Source organism: Eumetopias jubatus, unplaced genomic scaffold (assembly GCF_037043125.1).
Source record: "Eumetopias jubatus isolate StellerSeaLion01/CBP00866 unplaced genomic scaffold, mEumJub1_p1.0 scaffold_1, whole genome shotgun sequence".
Lineage (NCBI taxonomy): Eukaryota > Metazoa > Chordata > Mammalia > Carnivora > Otariidae > Eumetopias > Eumetopias jubatus.
This window is the reverse complement of record NW_028274807.1, coordinates 123,771,090-123,792,721: the sequence shown is the minus strand read 5'-3', so window position 1 is coordinate 123,792,721 and position 21,632 is coordinate 123,771,090. Positions and strand designations below refer to the sequence as shown.

The 21,632-nt window shown below is 32.3% G+C and overlaps 1 protein-coding gene across 2 annotated transcripts in view; it reads right to left on the bottom strand.

Annotated features, from left to right (window-relative positions):
* The window catches only part of STAG1 (STAG1 cohesin complex component), a 423,203-nt gene that overhangs the window by 54,222 nt on the left and 347,349 nt on the right, over positions 1–21,632 (bottom strand). For both annotated transcript variants that reach the window (XM_028099176.2, XM_028099177.2), the window contains 3 exons: positions 21,236–21,306; positions 19,737–19,824; positions 2,695–2,775 (listed from right to left, as the gene is read on the bottom strand). In XM_028099176.2, the coding sequence (XP_027954977.1) occupies positions 2,695–2,775; positions 19,737–19,824; positions 21,236–21,306 (240 nt within the window). The remainder of the gene's footprint in view (positions 1–2,694; positions 2,776–19,736; positions 19,825–21,235; positions 21,307–21,632) is intronic.

The following is a 21,632-nucleotide window of genomic DNA, read 5'->3' as shown; positions in this document are numbered from 1 at the left end:
GGAACTACAGTTAGGAAGTCAATATCTTATCGGGGGAGTATTAATAATATAGATTAAATTCATACAAAGTTTATGTATATGGATCTTAAATTTTCAAAGATATCCTACATCACAAAAGGGATTAGAAAGTTTGGCAATACTGATCTAGTAATTATTATATAAAAGAGTCATTACAATAATTGTTTTAAAAGGTGAAATCTTAGCAATGAGAGATTAATTCTTAAAGTTTGTTTGTGTCTTGCAAATTCATGCTTTTCAAGATTATCACTTAGAGAACCACTTTTAAATGACAGCTATAAATGACACCTAATGATTATTGAATATACTTTGGTTAAAAAAATTACCAACAACTTCAAAATGAGAAGAAATAATTTGAGAGACACTTTGGTAAGGAGAATTTCACATATGATATAGATGCACACAAAGCTTTATACAGAAATCAACTGAATAATAAGGCACTTAAAAGATGCTGCAGAATTTTTTGGCATAAAGAAAATCAGTGTTGACCACAAGAGCTGCATTGCCACTGTGGCAAGGACAACTACGAAATCTGCATTATGAGAAATGATAAAAAATGAAGATATCTTTTATTAGAAGAATGAGTCAGACCAAAATTAAACAAAGCTAAGGAATTTCAAAATAATTCTACTGTAAGAGGGCTAAAAAAACAGAAAATATTCAAAGAAGTGGGTTCAAGAATAGAGATTCTCACTCCAATTATGGAACATAGTTGCAAAAGAACAAAATTAAAATTAAATTTAATAGAGGAATTAACCATTTAATTATGCTAATTTTGGGGGCACATATATAGTCTAAATTTAATAAATGCAAGAATCAATATTCAGCCAAATAACAAACAGCTCAGATAACCTAAATGATCTCAGAAAAAAATGGAATACCAAAATCAGCCAGATGAAAAAATCAAAATAAAAGTAATTGTGTTATATAAACTATAAAATTTTAACATATATATTCAGTCTCCTTTAATTTTACCATATTAAGGAACATTTCAAAAACACGAAACCATAATACACTTTAAAGTGACTTTAGTTACTAATAAAAGGTTAACTTTGATTTTTGCTTTTTAAGACTAAAATTGTCAATAAAATATATAAACCAGGAGGCTAATTAATACATTACTGTTGCTCTAACTGAAAATAAATAAAAACCCCAATTACTTTTTAAAGGCAGAGATATCCTCAAATTATTAGTCAGGAAAGAAAAGAATGCTTCATATCATGCTGGTGGTTCTATAATGTATTAACCTTCTTTACTAGTTGAACAGCCTCTGTTTTGTTAAGATGAGTTAAGATATGTAAACATTGTAATATATTTACTTGGTTCTTTATCAAGTGTTTGTTCTTTATAAACATATGTCCAAGCTTCTCTCATTTCATGAAACAAATGAAATATATTTATTTATAATTATGTTTGTATCAGATAATTCCAAGGTATAAATAGCACTTTTTGGGTCTGAGTCTCTTCATGGTTCTGTTCATGGTTTCTTGTTTACTTTTAAGTTGAGTAATTTTTACTGTAAGTTCATTTTTCTTAAAATTTCATTTGCCTCTTTTTTTGTTTTTTTAAAGATTTTGTTTATTTGACAGAGAGACACAGCAAGAGAGGGAATACAAGCAGGGGAAGTGGGAGAGGGAGAAACAGGCCTCTCGCGGAGCAGGGAGCCCCAATGCAGGGCTCGATCCCAGGACCCTGGGATCATGACCCGAGCCGAAGGCAGACACTTAATGACTGAGCCACCAAGGCGCCACTTTATTTGCCTCTTTGAGGCAAATTCCTTCAGAAAGGATTTACATTTGATTGTGTTAGGTGCTTGGAGATACCACCAACGAATATTTTAAATCAAAATCTTAACTTGCTTTTTAAATTTTTTAATGGACCACTGAAGTAGTATGGACTTAGGGTGGAAACCTACATGAAAGCTCGCTCACGGTTATAAACTTTCATGAAAGACCTATTTTCTCCCCTTTATTCAATGAAAAATTTCAAGACAGGCTATTTTCCTTATATTCCCCCATAAATGGAGCTGTTGAGGTTTATTTCTAATTTACCCTTGTACTGGAAGCAATTCTTTAGGGTCCCAACTTTAGAGATATGCTGTTAGATATTCCACCCCTGAAGGGCCTTGGGATTTGTCTACATTAGAAAATATCCTCAAGGATAGTAGGCTTTAGGCTCCGTTTGACTCTCTTGGATCCTAGTTTCATTTAATCTCTGATTTGTACTTTCCTTGTTTTGAATGGTCATGGCGAGATTAAAATTTAAAAAAATTATCTAACAATTTATTTTTAACAAGAGTGTTATTTAGTTTGGGCCCCAAGGTGCCATAATTCCATAACTAAGAGCTACATAGCATTACCTTCAATATTATTCTCTTTTTAATAGCATGTCACCTATCCGAGCTCTTGTGGTTTCTACTACAGTTATTTCTTGTAAGACTTTTAACTTCGTGTATCTATACAACTCTGCATCTATTGCTTGAAGAACTGGTTATCTTTCAAAGAGGTAAAATATACTTACTCATAGATAAAGCAAGAGTTGATAACAATAATTACTATATATTTCATTAAAATTATAATTTATTATAATAATTGGTAACAAATTATTAAATAATGATTTAAGCAAGGTTATTTTATTTTAGTAATAACTCTTCTGCCTTCAGAAACTCTTACTTACTTTGGAAGGAGAACCATCAGTAATTTTCACCAACTGCCAAAGTATCGAGTAATGGGAACACTGCAGTGCCTGTACGACTATCTGTATCAAATAAAAAAATTCAAACAAATGAGACATAATTTATGTTTGCATAGTATTAAGAGAACAATGTTTATCACAGTTTTTTCTTATAATATGGTTTCAAGTCCAAATTTTTGTAGCATTAAGAATGTGTAAAATAGTATTTGGTTAAAAAAAAGACAAACTAACGTATCAATCTAGAGAATAATGTATGTTGATAAATAAGGACCCAAATATCACTGTGCTTTAAATAAACATCTACTGTTATGAATATTTTGCTTATATTTTTAAAGGGAGATTGAAGAAATCATTTTTATCCAGATTTTATAATTAAATGATTATTTTAAAGCATTTTTACTATGAAATAGAACATTCATACAGAAATGTGCATAAAACATTTAATAAATTAATATAAAGAAAAATACCTTTGCAACCACCATCCAAATCAAGAAATAGAACATTGCTAGCACCTTCTTCCAATAAAATGTCTTTTCTCCCCCTCTAAGGGTAACAGTCATTTTGACTTATCAGTCAGTACATTTTAACTACCCAAGTCTGCACCTCTAAATACTGAGTTTATTACACACCTGGTTGTGAACATTACACAAATGGAATCATGCAATATGAATTACTTTGAATCTGACTTCTTTCATTTTAACATTTATAGTTAAGATTTATACGTAACTGTTTCATGTAGCTTAGTTCATTATTTTTTGGTCTTGAACTATATTTAGAATATCCTATTTATTAATTCTATTGTTGATTAGCTGGTTTTAGGCCATTATGAATAATGTTGCTACAAACTTTCTTATACATGTCTCCTGGTGTCCATGCATGCATTTGTCTAGCTCAGAGGTTCTTGAAGTTTTTAGTTCTCAGGACCTCTCTCTTAAAAATTACTAAAAAATTACTCTCAAAAAAACTACACTGCTTTTGTTTATGTGGGTTATTTAACAGATTCATATTAGAAATTAAAAATAATAAATGTTTCAAATATGTATTAATTCATTTAAAAATTAAAGTAACTATCATAAAGTATGTATTTCTGAAAAATAACTAAATTTCTAAAATGAAAAATTTAGTGGGAAGAATGATAGTTTTACATTTTTATAAATCTCTTTAATGTCTGGCTTAATAGAAAACAGGGTTTCAAATGTGCTTCTTCATTTTATTAAAATATGCTGTTTTCATTGAAATATATGAAGAAATCCAGTGTCACTGATTAGCTGGAAAAGGAAGGCATATTTTAATAGTCTTTGCAGGTAAATGTGGATATTCTTTGACACGACACCAATACTCCAATGTACATTTGTGAGAGAATGAGAATGAAAAAAGCAAGTAACATCTTCCTCTTCTTATGAAAATAGTCTGACCTCATAGATGTGCCCTGGAAATCACCAGGGCTCTCCAAACTACACTCTGGGGGCCACTGCTCTAGGAATAAAATTGCTGGATTATATAGTATGTGTATGTTTAACTTTATGGATTTATTTATTAAAGATTTTACGTATTCATTTGAAGAAAGACGGAAAGCATGAGCAGTGGGCGAGAGGCAGAGGGAGAAGCAGACTGCCTGCTGAGCCAGGAGCCCGATGTGGGGTTCGATCCCAGGACCCAGACATCACAACCTGAGCTTAACCATCTGAGCCACCCAGGTGCCCCCAAAAGCACTATTTTAATGTAGTATTAACTTACATTAACTTATATCTCTCTCTTACTAATGGAGATGGGCAGGTTTTCATTTTTTATTGGCACTGAATTCTTGTTTTGTGAAAACTTGTCTCTATTTTTCAGAGACAAATAACAGAATTCAGGAAAATAAAATTAAGAATTATAACTACAGGAGAATTTCATTGTGGATAGGGCTTTTACTACATTTTTGTTTAAAATACATGTTTTTATTGCAATAAAGTGTAACTAATAATATATTCCATTATTAAAATATCTCTATTATCTTCCCCACTTGATAAACTAAAAAATGTAAGAATAAATATATGTAGATAATAAATCAAAAGAGAAATCAGTAAATAGAATGCTGAAGGAAGTGGTTAGAATTTTAGCTGATTTTACTTCAAAAATTTTAGGTTTCAGATCACATAAGCAAAAGATATCTCCAATGCCCCTATTCAGCACTAAAAATAAGTACACGTACTAGTACTGAGATAAATTTTGATAACCTCTAATTTAGAATATAAGGTACATTGATAAAGTGATTTGTGTGGAAGGAAAAGAGAATATTAAAAAAAATTATCTTCAGTTTGAAACAACCTGAATTGTTAAAATTACTAGAAAATATACAAATTAACATTATCAATGGGAAATTAAGATATAGAAAAAATATTGAAGAATTGCTTAATTTTAGTTACTATTTCTCCTAATCATCACAAATATAATTTCTTTTCCTTATACATTTCTACTGACCTATGTACTAGGAAATTATTCAAACTGTTCCAAAGTTTTGCAGAAGTTTCTTGGAGGTGGTTATGAGGGAAGGAGACACTTAATCATTCCAATACTTATTTCAAATAGAACATCCCCATTTTAATCTGTTTCATATATGGGCATTCATCATGCATTTACTTTAAGGGATCCACTGCATTATTTTAAAATAAAAAGCTCACTTTCATTGACTAGGAAGCATTTTGCCTTCTCACAGGTATAATTATATAATATAGCTGATCACATTTCAAAAGAAAATTTAGAACACTTCCTTCTGGGCTTTACATATCAGTCATACTGATATTGTATATACTCCATACTAAGCGATGTTATCCCAACTTGTCCAGAAGTCATTTATTCAGCAACTTCATCTTTCTGTAGTATAGACAGATGAAACAAGGACAAACAAACTGAAAAAGCCAAAAGAGATTGTTTTAACCAATAAGGACCACAGTTCTTCTGCCTTTCCTTGATTAATACTCTGACCCTAGAGAGGATCTTTGGTAATTATAGCAAGTACTGGGCTGATGACAAAGAATTTCTTTCGACCCTACCCCTCTGTCCTCTTGTTTCCATTAGCTAACATTGTTCCTGGGAGGACATGGTAATGTGTACTGCACATTTCTGGGCAAAGTAGTTAAGAAGCAGGAGTGCCTTTTCCATCTTCTACTCTCCTACCTGCCTGCAGGGTATCAATGACCCAGGAGACCTTCGGTCCTTGAGTAAGTGGGTGGTGCAGTGACATCCCACTTCCCTTAATTGCACTTTATAGGTATGGGCGTGAGAAATAAATTTCTATTGTGTTAAGCCACTGAGATATTGAGATTAATCTATTATAGCAGTTAGCATTACCTTAATCAACATAAAAATGCTTAGTCCTTTCCCTTAATAATTACTTTTACCTATTTAAAGGAACCATAGCTCTCATCTCTGATTAACAGATTAAATTAATGAGAATCATTCAACCTCTGGCTAATGGTATCACACATCTTGAAGATGAACTGAAGATTACTTTACATGTAAATAAAGTCCAAACGATAAGCTCCTAGAACGTTTATGTTTAGAAAAACTGAATTTTGAGGGCGCCTGGGTGGCTCAGTCGTTAAGCGTCTGCCTTTGGCTCAGGTCATGATCCCAGGGTCCCGGGATTGAGCCCCGCATAGGGCTCCCTGCTCCGCGGGAAGCCTGCTTCTCCTTCTCCTACTGCCCCTGCTTGTGTTCCCTCTCTCGCTGTCTCTCTGTGAAATAAATAAATAAAAATCTTTAAAAAAAGGGGAGCCTGGGTGGCTCAGATGGTTAAGCATCTGCCTTCGGCTCAGGTCATGATCCAAGGGTCCTGGGATCAAGTCCTGCATCAGGCTCCCTGCTCAGTGGGGAGCCTGCTTCTCCCTCTGCCTCTGCCTCTCTGTCTCTCATGAATAAATAAAATATTAAAAAAAATAAAATAAAAATCTTAAAAAAAGAAAAACTGAATTTTTATGGAAAATAAGACTATATAAGGAAAAAATGATTATGTATATGTAATATATACATGTGTAGATAATGATCATCTACATATATAGGGTATGTTTAAAATACTGAGATCAGGGCGCCTGGGTGGTTCAGTCGGTTAAGTGTCTGCCTTCAGCTCAGGTTATGATCTCAGGGTCCTGGGATCGAGCCCCACATCAGGCTCCCTGCTTTGCAGGGAGTCTGCTTCCTCTGCTTGCCACACCGCCTGCTTGTGTGCTCCCCCCCATCAAATAAATAAAATAAAATACTGAGAATCTACATAATAGCTGTGGGATATATTGGGGTTCTTTCACTTTACTGTTTGCAAGCAACTTTAAGGGAATGGAGGATCAAATTTTTTTTTTTTTAAGATTTTATTTATTTATTTGACAGAGAGAGACACAGCGAGAGAGGAAACACAAGCAGGGCAAGTGGGAGAGGGAGAAGCAGGCTTCCTGCCAAGCAGGGAGCCCGATGTGGGGCTCGATCCCAGGACCCTGAGATCATGACCTGAGCCAAAGGCAGATGCTTAACAACTGAGCCACCCAGGTGCCCCGAGGATCAAATTTTTTAGTGGATAAGTACATGACAAAAGAGTGAACTAAACTAAACTAGTCTGCTTCTCATATCCAATACTGGTCTATCATATTTAGAGTAGGTTAGTATGAGTGACAATTAATATCCCCTTTTAAAAAAAGCCTTTAGATGCAAATTAATAATCAGCATGGCTTACCAAGAATGTAAGGCTGACAAATAAACACAAGAAAAGATGTTCAACATCATTAGCATTAAGGAAATGTACATTAAAAGCACAGTGAGATACAACTGTGTATCTACTAAGTTGGCTAAAGTAAAAACAATATCAAGTGTTGATGAGAATGTGGAACAACTGGGACTCTCACACTACTGGCAGAAAGGCAGAATGATATAGACACCCTGGAAAATGGTTTGGCAATTTCTAATAAAGTTAAACACACACTTATACCCTAATACCTGCAACTGCACTGCTGGGCATTTACTTTAGCAAAATGAAAACTTATGTTCAAACAAAAAGCTGTACACATAACGTTCACAGCAGCTTTAGTTGTGAGGGCCAAAAGATGGAAACAACCCAAATGCCTGTCAATAGGTGAATGGATAAAACAAACTGGTATATCCACACAATGGAGGAGAACTGATTAATTTAAAAAATGCACCAACTATTGATTCAAACAACTTGGATTAATTTCAAAGGCATTATGGTCACTGAAGGCATTATGCTTACCCAAAGACTTTATGCTCTAAAGAGTTACATACTTTATGATTCCAATTTATTTGCAAATCTCAAAAAGAGAAAACCACAGTGATGGAAAACAGAGCAGTGGTTTCCAGGAGATGTAGGTAGGGCAAGCATCTAACTATAAAGGGACAACACGAAGAAAAAGGTTTTCTTTTTTTATAGGGGATATTTTAAAGGGGGATGATTAAAGGGGTATTTTTAAAAAGGGATGATGAAAACTGTTCTGTATCTTGATTGTGGTGGTGATTACATAAATCTAAACACATGTTAAAATTCATAATTTTACATAAAAGAAAATGAGTCAATTTTACTGGATAATAATTAAAAAATAATAATATGACAAAGAGCTAAGTTTGTGGTTAAGCAAATGCTAAGAAAAGCACAAACATTAAGACAAATCATAGTGATAAAGAAGTAATAATTCTTTAATAAAGAGGAAATATTCCTAAATTCTACATGTGCTTTGGTATTGAAGGATCATCCAATGAGTTGTATTACCAGTGGGCATAGTACACTATAAATTAAAAAAAAAAATCACTAGAAGGGTAAAAAACGGAGGTAAAAAATTCAAATAGTTAAAAGTTAACTTCTGTAACTAAAAAATTAAGACTTCCCAAGGAATGGACTGCACAGCTGGCTAATGCACACTAATCCTTGGCAGTTTTGGACCCTGGAATTTTGCTGTTAAGCTTTCTTATAAATTCCAAGCAGTATTTAAAAAAGGAAGAGTGTAAAGAAAAATGTGGTATGTCAACAGTTAAGTCCGGTGTGAGATATTATAGTCTTTTTTTAGTGATATCTCTTCATACTGATCTCCAAAAGGGGGTTTCGTATATAGCACATTGGACTACACGTTCACATCATACCACCTTAGGGCTACTCTTTAACAGTTCATGTGTACTAGCCTTTTCTCCTCAAATAATGTAGGCTGTAACATCAAAAAGATCTTGCCACTTTCCATCTCAGTGATCTTCTTAAAAGACTCAATGAACAATTTTTGCTGATGACCTTGAAATGGTACAGTAATATAGGCAAAGAGTTGTCCAAACAACAGATACAGCATCACAACCATTCAGAAATCATTAAGAAACCATAACATAATTCTTAGTGGAGATAGCGTTATGGTCCTTATGAAAGGGTGAAAGTAGGGAACATGAAGAATAGTCACTTAAAGACATATTCAAAGTGAAATGAATGGTTTATGCAAATAGATTCCAAACATTTAAATATAAAAAAAGATTATTAAAATACAAGAAGAAAAAAGAAATATTTAAATTACTTGAAAATGTGGGGAAAGGCTTTCCAAGTAACACATCAAAGAGAGAAAACAACAGAAAATGACTAATAATCCTGATTATATAAAGAACATTTATAATCCAGGCATCAAGATATATACAATTAAAAAGACTCCCACTGATAAATTATTGCAACAAATGACATAAGGCTAAGAACATTAACATAGAAAAGAGCTTATAAATTAAAATGAACTAGAAATCTGCTGTACAACATTGTGCTTATAGCTAACAATACTGTATTGTACACTGAAAAATTTGTTAAGAGAGTAGATCTCACATTGTGTTTTTTACTACAAAAAAAAATATAACACAACAAAAAGGGAAACATAAAGGTAATTTTACAGAGGTATATAAATAATTAGATATAACTGTATGACAATTTAAAATAGTAATCTGAAAAAATAACACTGTTACCAAATGTTCACTATATGAACTCCGTTTTTCAAACAGACATTTACTCAGTATCCAAGTCTTCTGCTAGAGTAAGAGCTTAAAACAAATATATTCCCTGGATCTCAGAGAAGAATCTAATGGGAACATAAATAGGTATCAACTATAACAATTTAGTAATTGGTTTAACTAAGAATACACACACAGGGTCAGATGCTGAGGGGCAAGAAGGACTCTGTCTTAGCTAGGAAGAGTGATAATGGTTAAGAAAAACCTTCTAGAGAAGCAAAAGTGTGTACTAAATCTTTAAAGAAAGATGTACGATTTAATCTGGCAACAAAGGGAAAGTGGAGGTTGAAGGAATAGAAATTTCAAAAAAAGCTTCACCAATAACTCAAAAGGCTGGTACAGGATAAGTGTAAGAATATACTGAAGCTTGATCAGCAGAAACCAAATCACAGAGTGCCTTATACATCCTGCTTTATGCCTATGTCTTGGAATAATTAAGAGTAACCTACTCCCTCCCACCCCCCGCTTTCACTTTCAGAAGAACACTTGTTTGGACAATAACAAGGTCACCTCACTATGACAAAAAAAATCTGGATGTTATCCTAAGAATACTAGGTAATGCACAGATAGTAACATGTTCATATTTGAACAGAAGAGTAACATGATCAGGTGTTTCAAAAATATTCCATTCACAAAAGCAAAGTGCTTCTGTTTAAGATTTATTAAAGTAATATTCGATGCTTCAAAATAGATGTATAAAGCATAATAAGATTAACATATGAACAGACAACCAAATTGAAGACCTAGTATGATACCAATAACTTTGTATCCACCTATGATCTCTTCCCCTATTCCTTAGGGCTGACAAACTATTCCACTAAATTTCATGTATATTATGTCCTGGCTCTTAAAAAAATAGTTTTATCACATATACATATCATTGGACAAATACATTTTAATTTTTCTAGTTTTTGAGCTTTTCAAAAATGGTGTAACACTGTATGTTGTCTTTTGAGGGAACGGATGTACATCTGAGCCTTGCCTCTGAAGGATCTATAAAGATGAAAAAAAATGCAAATTTTCATGCTCTACCCCTTAAGATTTAGAATCAACAGAAACAATTCAACAACCTTTTTAAACAATTAATTTTAATTTAAATAATATTTACAATCATTCTGTGTACCTTTGCTAGAGAGCTGAAAAAGAATAAAGATTACATCAATCTATGGCTCTCAGTTCTGAAATTTCCACTATGTGATAAATGCTTTCTTTTGTTCTTGTGTTTTGGTCTGGGGCTTTCTAAACCTCAAAATATATATTGGTCAGGCTTTGAAATAGTCTTATAAGTATGAGAAATAATTAGTCTATTTTTACCCTTTTGCATCTGGATAAAATTAAGGTATAATTTATATATAAAGAAAAATCTACTGTTTTCAATATACAGTTCTGCAATTTTGACAAATGTATAGCCAGGTAACCAACAAAATAATCAAGAAATAGAAGAGTTCCACCAACCCTCAAATTCCCTAATGCCCTTCTGTAGTTAAGTCTCTTGCCCCATTCTGGATATGTTTTCTGACCCTAAAGTTTTGCGTTTTCCAGAATGTATAATAAAATTGTACAGCATGTAGTTTTGTGTATCTGATTTCTGTTACTCTGTATAATGTTACTGAGAAACATCCATGTTGTTGCATGTAGCAGTAGCACCTTCCATTTAATTGTTGAGAATTATTCTACTGTATGGATGATAATACAATTTGTTTTTATACCTTTATCAGTTGAACATTTGAGTTGTTTGCAGTTTGGGGCAATTTTGAATACAGTTGCTATACACATTCTGGTATAGGGTTTTTTTTTAATTTTATTTATTTTAGAGAGACATAGAGCACGAACAGGGTGAGGGGCAGAGGAAGAGGTAGGCAGAGAATCTTAAGCAGGCTCCCGGCTGAGCACAGAGCTAAGCGCAGGGCTTGATCTCAAGACCTGGAGATCATGACTGGAGTTGATCAAGAGTTGGAAGCTTAACCGACTGAGCCACCTAGACACCACTCTAGTATAGGTTTTTATGTGAACCAAAGTTTTCATTTCTCCTGGATATTACTCAGGAGAGGGACTGCTGGGTCAGAGAAGTATCTATGTAAGAAACTGCCAAACTGCTTTCTGAAATGAATGTGCCATTTTGCATTCCCACCAGCCATATGAGTTCCACTGCTCTTGAAATGATTTGTAATATTATCTCATTATGCTTTTAATATGCATTTCTCTAAAGACTAGTAATAAGTTGCTTTTCATGTGTTTGTCATCTATCTTCTTTGGTGAAGTATCAGTTGCTTTTCTTAGTACTGAATTTTGAAAGACCTTCATCTTTTTGAATACAAGTCTGTTATCAGGTATGTGATTTTTAATTATTTCCTAGTCTTGTATTTGTCTTTTCGATTCTCTTAATACTGTCTTTCAAGACCAGAAGTGCTTAATTTTGCTGAATGTGTATTTTTGAATTTTTTCAATTATGGATCATGCTTCTGATGTATTTAAGAAATCTTTGACTAACTTAAAGGTCACAAAGATTTTAACTCCCGTGTTCTTTTTTAAATGTTTCATACTTGCAGGTTTTGCACTTAGGTTTATAGTCTAAATGGCCTATGGTGTGAAGTGTTAATTGAGATTTTTTTTCCATATATATATTCCACTATTTCAGCACCATTTGTTAAAAAGATTATCTTTTCCCAAAGAACTGCCCTAGCACCTTTGTCAAAAACCAACTGACCACATATGTGAGTGTATTTCTTTCTGGATTCTCTATACTGCTCCTTTGATGTTTATGTCTATCCTTTCTTCAGTACCACACTATCAAAGTTACTGTTTAGTCCTGAAATGAGGTAGTGTAAACATTTTAACTTTGTTGTTCTTTTTCAAAATTCTTTTGGTTATTTTATTTCTTTTGCCCTTCCATATAATTTTTATGAATCAAGCTGTCAGTTTCTACAAGAAACCCTGAAGAGATTTTAAATGGAACTGTGTTAATCTAAGATCAGTTTGGGGAAAACTGGTATCTTAACAATATTGAGTCTTCTAATTCATGAACATGATATATCCTCATTTATTAAGATCTTCAATTTCTTTCATTAGAGTTTTGTAGTTTTCGGCATACAGATCTTGCACATATTTTGTTAGATTTACCCTAAGTATTTAATATTTTTTGGTGCTACTGTAAATGGTACATGTTCTTAAAATCTCAATTTCCAGTTACTAAACAAGTGATTTTTAAATTTAAAAAGCAAGAGATGTACATAGTAAAATATCCAATGGCATAATGGTGTTCTATTCAAACTAAGCTTCGTGACCACTATAGATCTCATTTTCTGCTGAGAAAAGTCATTGTTGAACAGTTCCTCATGTATCATCCCAGAAATTATCTGTCAACTAGTAAATGTCCATATATGGAGATTTTATCACCCCTTTGAATTTATATACCATTCTGCTCCTTGCCTTTTTCATTAAATTTCTTCTCACACAGAATATTTAACATCAATAATATTAACCTTATTTTTAATTTTATAGTTATATAGCATTGCATAGAATCAAAACTATCCTACCAAAGCTAACGGTCCTCTGATTGACACTTAGATTACTTTTAGTTTTAAGTTTTTATAAATAGTGCTACATTGAACATCTTTGTACCTACATCTTTTTACACATGTCCAAGTATATATCTGTAGTCTAAATTCCTAAATTATAAACGTCAGTTAAGGATATGTCTACTTTTAATTTTGATAGACTGACAAACTTCTGAAGTGATTACACCAATTTATTCTTACAATGGTATCTGAGAGTATGTCAGTATTTAAAAACAAAAACCAATAACTCCGTAAGATTTTCAGATACATACACACAGTTGAAAATTACTGGAACAGAACTTAGATTAGAAAGAGGCTGAAACTAAGGTTACTAAGACAAAAGAGGTAAATACTACTGTGATTCACAAGAGAAAATATGAAGATTAAATTAAGGAAATGATTAAGATTAAACTAAGGAAATGACAGTCGGGCTAAAAAGAATGATGGCAAAAGAGACACTGAGGAGGTAGAATTAAAAAAAAAGATAAAAATCTCTTGAGATGAAGTACTGCTTCTAATATACCCTTATGTTCTGAGGATCTGACACTCAAGACACATTTTTGGTCAATAATGAATAGAATAGGTAGGTGGTTGTGTGGATGTGTGTGTCTCGATTTTGATATGGCATGCCCAAGAAGAGTCAGAAGTGGGTAACTGAAATAATTTCTAAGCTCAGTCAAGGAAATAAGTATGTAGTCTTCTAAGGAAAGCATCAACATAGTTCTAAAGAAAGTATGACTGCATTATTTACACAAGAAGTCATAATCTATCCAAGAACAATAATGCGACTGAAGTTAAACTCAACTCCTGTATTATGTTCAGTTTAAAGAAATGTGTTGATTTCCAGTTCATGATGACAGATTAAGTACCAGTATTTAATCTCTCCCCACAACTGTCACTGAAAAAATACAAAAGATGTTTAGGAAAAATAATACAAAAAAAAAGAGTTTGACACGGGGCAAACATCAGAAGGGGCGGGATATCATAAAGAGTGGTAGCAAACCGGTACAAAAAATATGAAGAGACAATGAACAAAATTTAAAAACTTGGTTTGAGTGGGTATGCAATAGCTATGTGACATTAGGCAAGTTATTTAATATCTGTTTCAGTCTCATCACCAATAAAAAAAGAATAATGATATATATATTTCATAGGGTTGTCCTAAGGCTTAAACAAATAAACACACATAAAGACTTAAAATATTACCTGGAACATAGTAAGTACAAAACAGAAGTTTTTTATTACTGATGCCTCGAGAGGCCCAAAGTTAGTGACATATGGTTACAATTCCCTCCTTATGGGTTTATTCAGACTGTTTTGTTATATAGCAAATTTCACCAAAACAACTTACAAATGTTCTTTATTGATTTTCAATTTTTAGAATCAATTCAGACAATTCTGTAAACTATATAATAAAGCAGTTTAATATTTATTTTTCTTAGATGTTACATAAAACAAAGTATAAAACTTATAAATATACAAACAGGAAATAGGCACAAAATCACAAAACAAAAAAAGGAGAATTTAAATATTTGTTGTCTTTATTTTACAGAAAATTGTATGAAGAAATACTATTAATAAATTCTGAAATGTGCGTTGTTTACCAGTTAATAATCACTGTGTTATGGAACTGTAGTAACTTTTAATACTTATCAGGTTAAAAATTCATTAGCATATGGGAGGGCACAAACAGACACCAGATGCCATATTCTTATTCCAGAAAGAATGGAAATGCTCAAAAAATATCAAAAAGCACACAGGAGGAGGTTTGAAAGAATTTCCCTCTGGCTAATTCTGCAACAATGTGAGCACCAAAATAAATAACAAAAGGACTAAATTTTAACCAGCTGGACAGAATAGGAATAAAGTAGCAATCCATGAGTTCATATGAATCTTAAAAAATGAATGAATGAATGGAGATGGGCATTATACAGGAGAGGGCCAACAAATAAATGACATAAATAAATGACAGTTAAAAAAATCATCATTTAATTTACCATTTTGTGACCATGACAGAAAAAAATGACTCAGGCAAGAATCAAACAGATGCTAACATTATATCAAAGTTTGATAAGAAACAGGAATATTTACACAGTCTTAAGGAATCTTTCCACATTAAAAATGAAAACGGAAACTACACAGGACAGACTTGGCAGACTCCACCTTCCTAAAGTGATCAAAGTTAGTATCACCAATAGCAAACAAACTGATATCATGTGTTTCCTGATGTGATGCACTGAAGACAAATGTCATTTATTGTAGCATTCCTACCAAGAATTCATATGGATGAATCTAAACATGCAGATTAGACAAAACTAAGTTGAGTACATTCTATAAAATAACTGGCCTGTACTCTTCAAAATGTCAACGTCATCAAAGAAAAGGACAAGAAAGAATTCCAGATTAAAAGAGATCAAAAAAAAAAAAGACATAACAACTAAATGCAATGTATTATTCCTTGACTCCTGGGCTGGGAAAAAACTGCTATGAAGAATATTATTAATATGTTTTATATATGCATATTTATATAAAAATAAAAACATATATATAGAGAGAAAGCATACAAGTATGCAGCTGTGGAAAATTACCGTGACAGTAGGTGAATCAGGTAAAGGGGTAAGAGTTATTTTTTCTACTCTAACTTTTCTATAATATGACTTTAAAAAATTATTATAAAAATAGGTATATTCTTATAAACTTCAGTCATATTCTAAAGCTGTAATAGTTAAAACAGTACTGGCATGAGAAAAGATAGATCAGTGGAAGAGGAAAGAAAAAAAAAGAAGTCAGTTAACTCTGAAGGGTGGGACAAAGAAACTTCCAGTTAATGGTTACCATGGAAAACAAAGAGTCAAGCATATGGACAATAAAATTAGATAGCCAGACAATACATTTTAATATACCTACTCTAAAAGGGTATTTTCTTTGAATTCTAATTTAAAGTATAGAATGGGGAATCTAAAAGGTAAGCTTGCATGGTCCTATGAAGAATTGGTCAAATCCTGTATACTGTATTCTCAGTGTTAAGAATGTGTCTAATGACACAAACAAATAGTAAGATATTCATGGATTAGAAGAACAAATATTGTTAAGTAACATTCTCAGTGTTAAGAATGTGTCTAATGACACAAACAAATAGTAAGATATTCATGGATTAGAAGAACAAATATTGTTAAAATGTCCATACTACCCAAAGCAAGCTACAGAATTAATGCAATCCCTATCAAAATACCAAGGGCATTTTTCACAGAACTGGAACGAACAATCCTAAAATCTGTGTGAAACCACAAAAGACTTCGAAAAGCCAAAGCGGTCTTGAAAAAAAAGAACAAAACTGGAGGTGTCACAATCCCAGATTTCAAGATATACTACAAAGCTGCAGTAATCAAAACAGTATGATACTGGCACAAAAACAGATATGTAGATCAATGGAACAGAATAGAAAACCCAAAAATAAAGCCAAAATTGTATGGTCAATTAATCTTCAAAAAAGAAGCAAAGAATATACAATGGCAAAAAGACAGTCTTTTCAACTAATGCTGTTGGGAAAACTGGACAGCAACATGCAAAGAATGAAACTGGACCACTTTCTTACACCACACACAAAAATAAACTCAAATGGATTAAAGACCTAAATGTGAGACTGGAAACCATAAAATCTGTAGAAAAGAGCACAGGCAATAATTTCTCTGACACCAGCCATAGCAACATTTTTCTAGATAGGTCTCCTGAGGTAAGGGAAACAAAAGCAAAAATTAACACTTGGGACTACATCAAAATAAAAACCTTCTGCACAGCGAAGGAAATAATCAACAAAACTAAAAGGCAATCCACTGAATGGGAGAATATATTTGCAAATGACATATCTGATAAAGGTTAGTATTCAAAATATATAAAGAACTGATACAACTCAACACCTAAAAAACAAGTAATATAATTAAAAACTGGGCAGAAGATAGGAACAGACATTTCTCCAAAGAAAACATAGATGGCCAAAAAGACACATGAAAAGATGCTCATTATTACTTATCATCAGGGAAATGCAAATCAATACTACATTAAGATATCACCTCACACTTGTCAGATTAGCTAAATCCATCCAAAAACGCAAGAAACAACAAGCATTGGTAAGGATGTGGAGAAAAAGAACCCCTTGTACACTGTTGGTGGGAATACAAAGTAGTGTAGACACTGTGGAACACACTTTGGAGGTTCCTCAAAAATTACAAATGATTCAGTAATTCTCCTACTGGGTATTCACCCAAAGAATAAAAAAATACTAATTCAAAAGGATATTTGCACCCCTATGTTTAATGCAGCATTATTTACAATGACCAAATTATGGAAGCAGCCTGTGTCCATTGATAAGATGAATGGATAAAGAAGAGGTGATATATATGTATGTATATATACACAATGAAATATTACTTCACCATAAAGAATGAAATCTTGCTATTTGCAACAACATGGATGGAACTACCGAATAGAATGCTAAGAGAAATAAGTCAGAAAAAGACAAATACCGTATGATGTGGAATTTAAGAAACAAAACAAATGAACAAAGAAAAAAAGAGACAAACCAAAAAACAGACTCTAACTATAGAGAACAAACTGATGGTGAGTGCGGAAATGGGTGAAATAGGTGAAGGAGATTAAGAGTATACTTATGATGAGCACTGAGTAATGTATAGAACTGTTGAATCACTATATTGTAAACCTGAAACTAATACTGTATGTTAGCAATAGTAGTGTTAAAAAAAAAGAGTATGTGTCTAAGATTAACAAAGTTTAAGCAAATGTCACATGTATCTGTTCTCTTACTCAAAGAAACTAAAATAAAATGGGGGAAATAATACATATGCAGTGAAAATAAGTAACAGAAAACCAACATAACCAAAGAGTCACAAGTTCTATGACAATAAATGATGGTGTAGTGAATTAAAAATGAAATTTTGACATAGTTATAATCCCCAGATGAAACAGAGATGTGTAATCCTCATTCTTTTCTTTTCTTTTTTTTTTTAAAGATTTTATTTATTTGACAGAGAGAGACACAGCGAGAGAGGGAACACAAGCAGGAGGAGCGGGAGAGGGAGAAGCAGGCTTCCCGCCGAGCAGGGAGCCTAATGTGGGGCTTGATCCCAGGACCCTGGGATCATGACCTGAGCGAAGGCAGACGCTTAATGACTGAGCCACCCAGGTGCCCCAAATCCTCATTATTTTCTTGAGGAAAATGAGGAAACCAAAACAAGAAATATCTTTATCATTCCCTTTCAACTTTGAAGAACAGCTTGGAACTATTAGTGAATAGTGTTTAGGCTACTGAAAAGTTTGAGATGAACAGAGGATGGAAGTTGAAGAGTCAGCAAAAAATGAAGTAAAACAACAAAGTTAAATATTTAGCTTCTTTCCACAAAATATAATAAACACCTATAGTCATAATCAAGGACATTTGTTATTAAGAGTGGCTGTTACATTAAGTGGGGATCAAAACCATGAATTAAAACAACTTAAAAGAATTAATCATAGCAATGATAAAGCACTGCTTCTGTGATTAACTTTTAATATATCATAATTGTTATATCTGTTGAAATTCTTACTGCTTTAGTATAGTAACATATCATTTAGTATAATAAAGTGTCCATATTACCAAATGGGATTAGATGAGACCGCCTCTAAACACCACCTGTATCTAACTATGGGTTGGTATCTTGGTCTAATGAATGAGTATATGCAGTATATAAAATAACTTTAATTCTTACAAAAGATTGTTATTGCTAAGTAACATAATTGTATGTGTCAATTAAAATTAACTGTAATAAATGTAACCATTAATAACTGTAATAATTATAATTAGGTAACAACTGATTAACAACTTAATTCTTACATAGAATTAAATCAACTATTTTAAATTTCTTCCAGACTAGAGAAATTTGGTGAAATCCTGCTCTTTCCATTCCAACTTATATATGAATGCAAAAAGGTCTGAAGTCTGCTAAAGGTCTCAAGTTTACTTAATTATGGTTCCACTACAGAAAGTAAGCCATACCTAAGGCTTATTATTATCAATATCTAGAACAGTGCCTGGAATACAGCCATAATTAGGAATTTACATCAAACTGAATTCATCAAGTTCTGAAATTGCTACTATAGTAATTAATGGTATTTTTCCTAAAAGAGTAACAATGTTTACTTTAGTATTAAATGTTTGAAATACAACATAGCAAAGATTCTCTACTTTTTTTCTGCTCAAACCTGAAGATATTATACACCTACTGGTAACATTCAATCACTAACAACTATTAGTAATATTTAATCACTAGGGCAATTAATTATCAAAGGAAGCAGCTGCATTTAAGAATTATCAACTACTTTCTACATAAGGTTTTTGATAATCTTGTGTGATTTCAGAGAAGCTTAGCTTTCTAAAATGGCAAAGAAGGAATATCAATAAACTCCTACCTGTTCTGGCATCGCTCCATGTTCAATTCCAGTCTTCAATAATCTGTAGCAATTACCAAATAGATCCCATTTGGTGAGATCATGAGCACTAAAATAAACAAAAATGCATTAACTTTATTCTAGAGTAGAAGAAAATTTAAATTTGAGCTCAGTTTCAGTGGGTAGAAGTATAAAATAACTTCAATTTCTTAGAAAATCGAAAAAGATTGGTAAATGTTCAAGTACTCAAACTTAGAAAGAAAAACAAGGAAAGAGGATGGAAGGAAGGAAAGAAGGAAAGAAAAAGTAAGAAAGAAAAAGGGGAAAAGGGAAAGAGACAAGGAAAGTGAGACAGGGAGCAGAGACAGAGAATACATAAGTTGATATTAGAAATTAATAAAAAGAAACCAATTAACAATAAAAATTCATTCTTTTAAATGAAGATTACTACTACACAGTCAACCTAAGCCTGTATTCCATTTCATTCTTCCTAGTATATTTTAAAATACATTTTAAAAATGTAAAAAATGTAAAAATTCACAATTTCAAAATATAAATACATGTGTATTTTTGAAAGAGATCTGCATTCACAAGAAAGACAAAAGCAGGGGAAAAGAAATATGTCAAAGCTCAAAAACTTTAGTGTAGCTACAGGCTTCTTAATTGAAATAATGCAGACATTTTATTTTCTCATGAATTCTACTACTAAAATAGTAGATCAATGCCCATTAACTTTTATTTTGAAACATCAAAGTATTTTTTAAAATAAGGAGTTTTGACACCAGTTGTCAACTTTTATTTCCAAATGTCAAACTATTTTCAAAACTAAGAGTTTATTTCTCCGCAGAATTCCAAACGGTGTCCTTGTGTATAAAGAAATGTCTTAGATTTTAGACACTGTTTTTGAATTCTGAAGTATTCATTAATGTAAGGGCTACACTTAAACATTCTTTTAACAACAAAGATCTCCATTTTCCTTTCTTTATGGAGAAGATAAACATACCCATTAACAAGGGACATATCAATTACAATTTAAAAGTAACACTTATTTCATTAATCTGAGCCTTTTTTCCTTATTCAAGTCCAGCTATTCTGTCTACACAGTAAGAGCACAATAATAGACAAACAAGAACAATTCAGGAAAAAAAGCTCACAGAAATAACTTTCATGGCATCCCCCCAAATCTTTATTTAGTAAGATTTCTAAAAGCTATCAGATGAAAATTATACCTCTAAAACTCTAGCTTACAGAGTAAGCCCAGCAATGATACTGATTAACAAACTTGTACAGTGTGCAGTATATTTGTTACACTGAATGATAAATCTAACTCCTTAAGTAATCAAATGATAATAAAAACCCATAATTTATCTGAAGAAAATCTGATTAATAAAGAAAAAAATCACATCTTGATATTTGTTTAAAATTTTCCATTGTTACAAGGATGTTAAATATTACAAAAACAGCCTATTTTATGTTGGCTAATATAATGTTATTAACCAAATCTAAATAAAATGACATACTTATGAAAAGAGGTTAACCGCTTTAATGTGGAAAGAACATTGTAAATATCATCATCATCAGCTTCTTCTCCCTATAAATAAAAGACATTATTTCATTACCATAACTTTACTTATCCTGAAATTCACACGAAAGTCTATTAATACTTACTGCCTAAAAGCATTCGTTTTTATTATATAAAGAGTATATATTCACTGCTGGTAAATAAGAAAGTACAAATAAGCAAAAAACCAAAAAATAAAAAATACCCGTAATTGTTACATTCAGAGAGAACCATTTTTGCATTTTAAACAATGCTGTAAACATTAACAGGGTATACTTTTCTGATTAATACTTTAGGATAAGTTCACTGAAACTGAAAAGGTATGTACTTTAAAGATTTTAATGGTTATTTCAAAG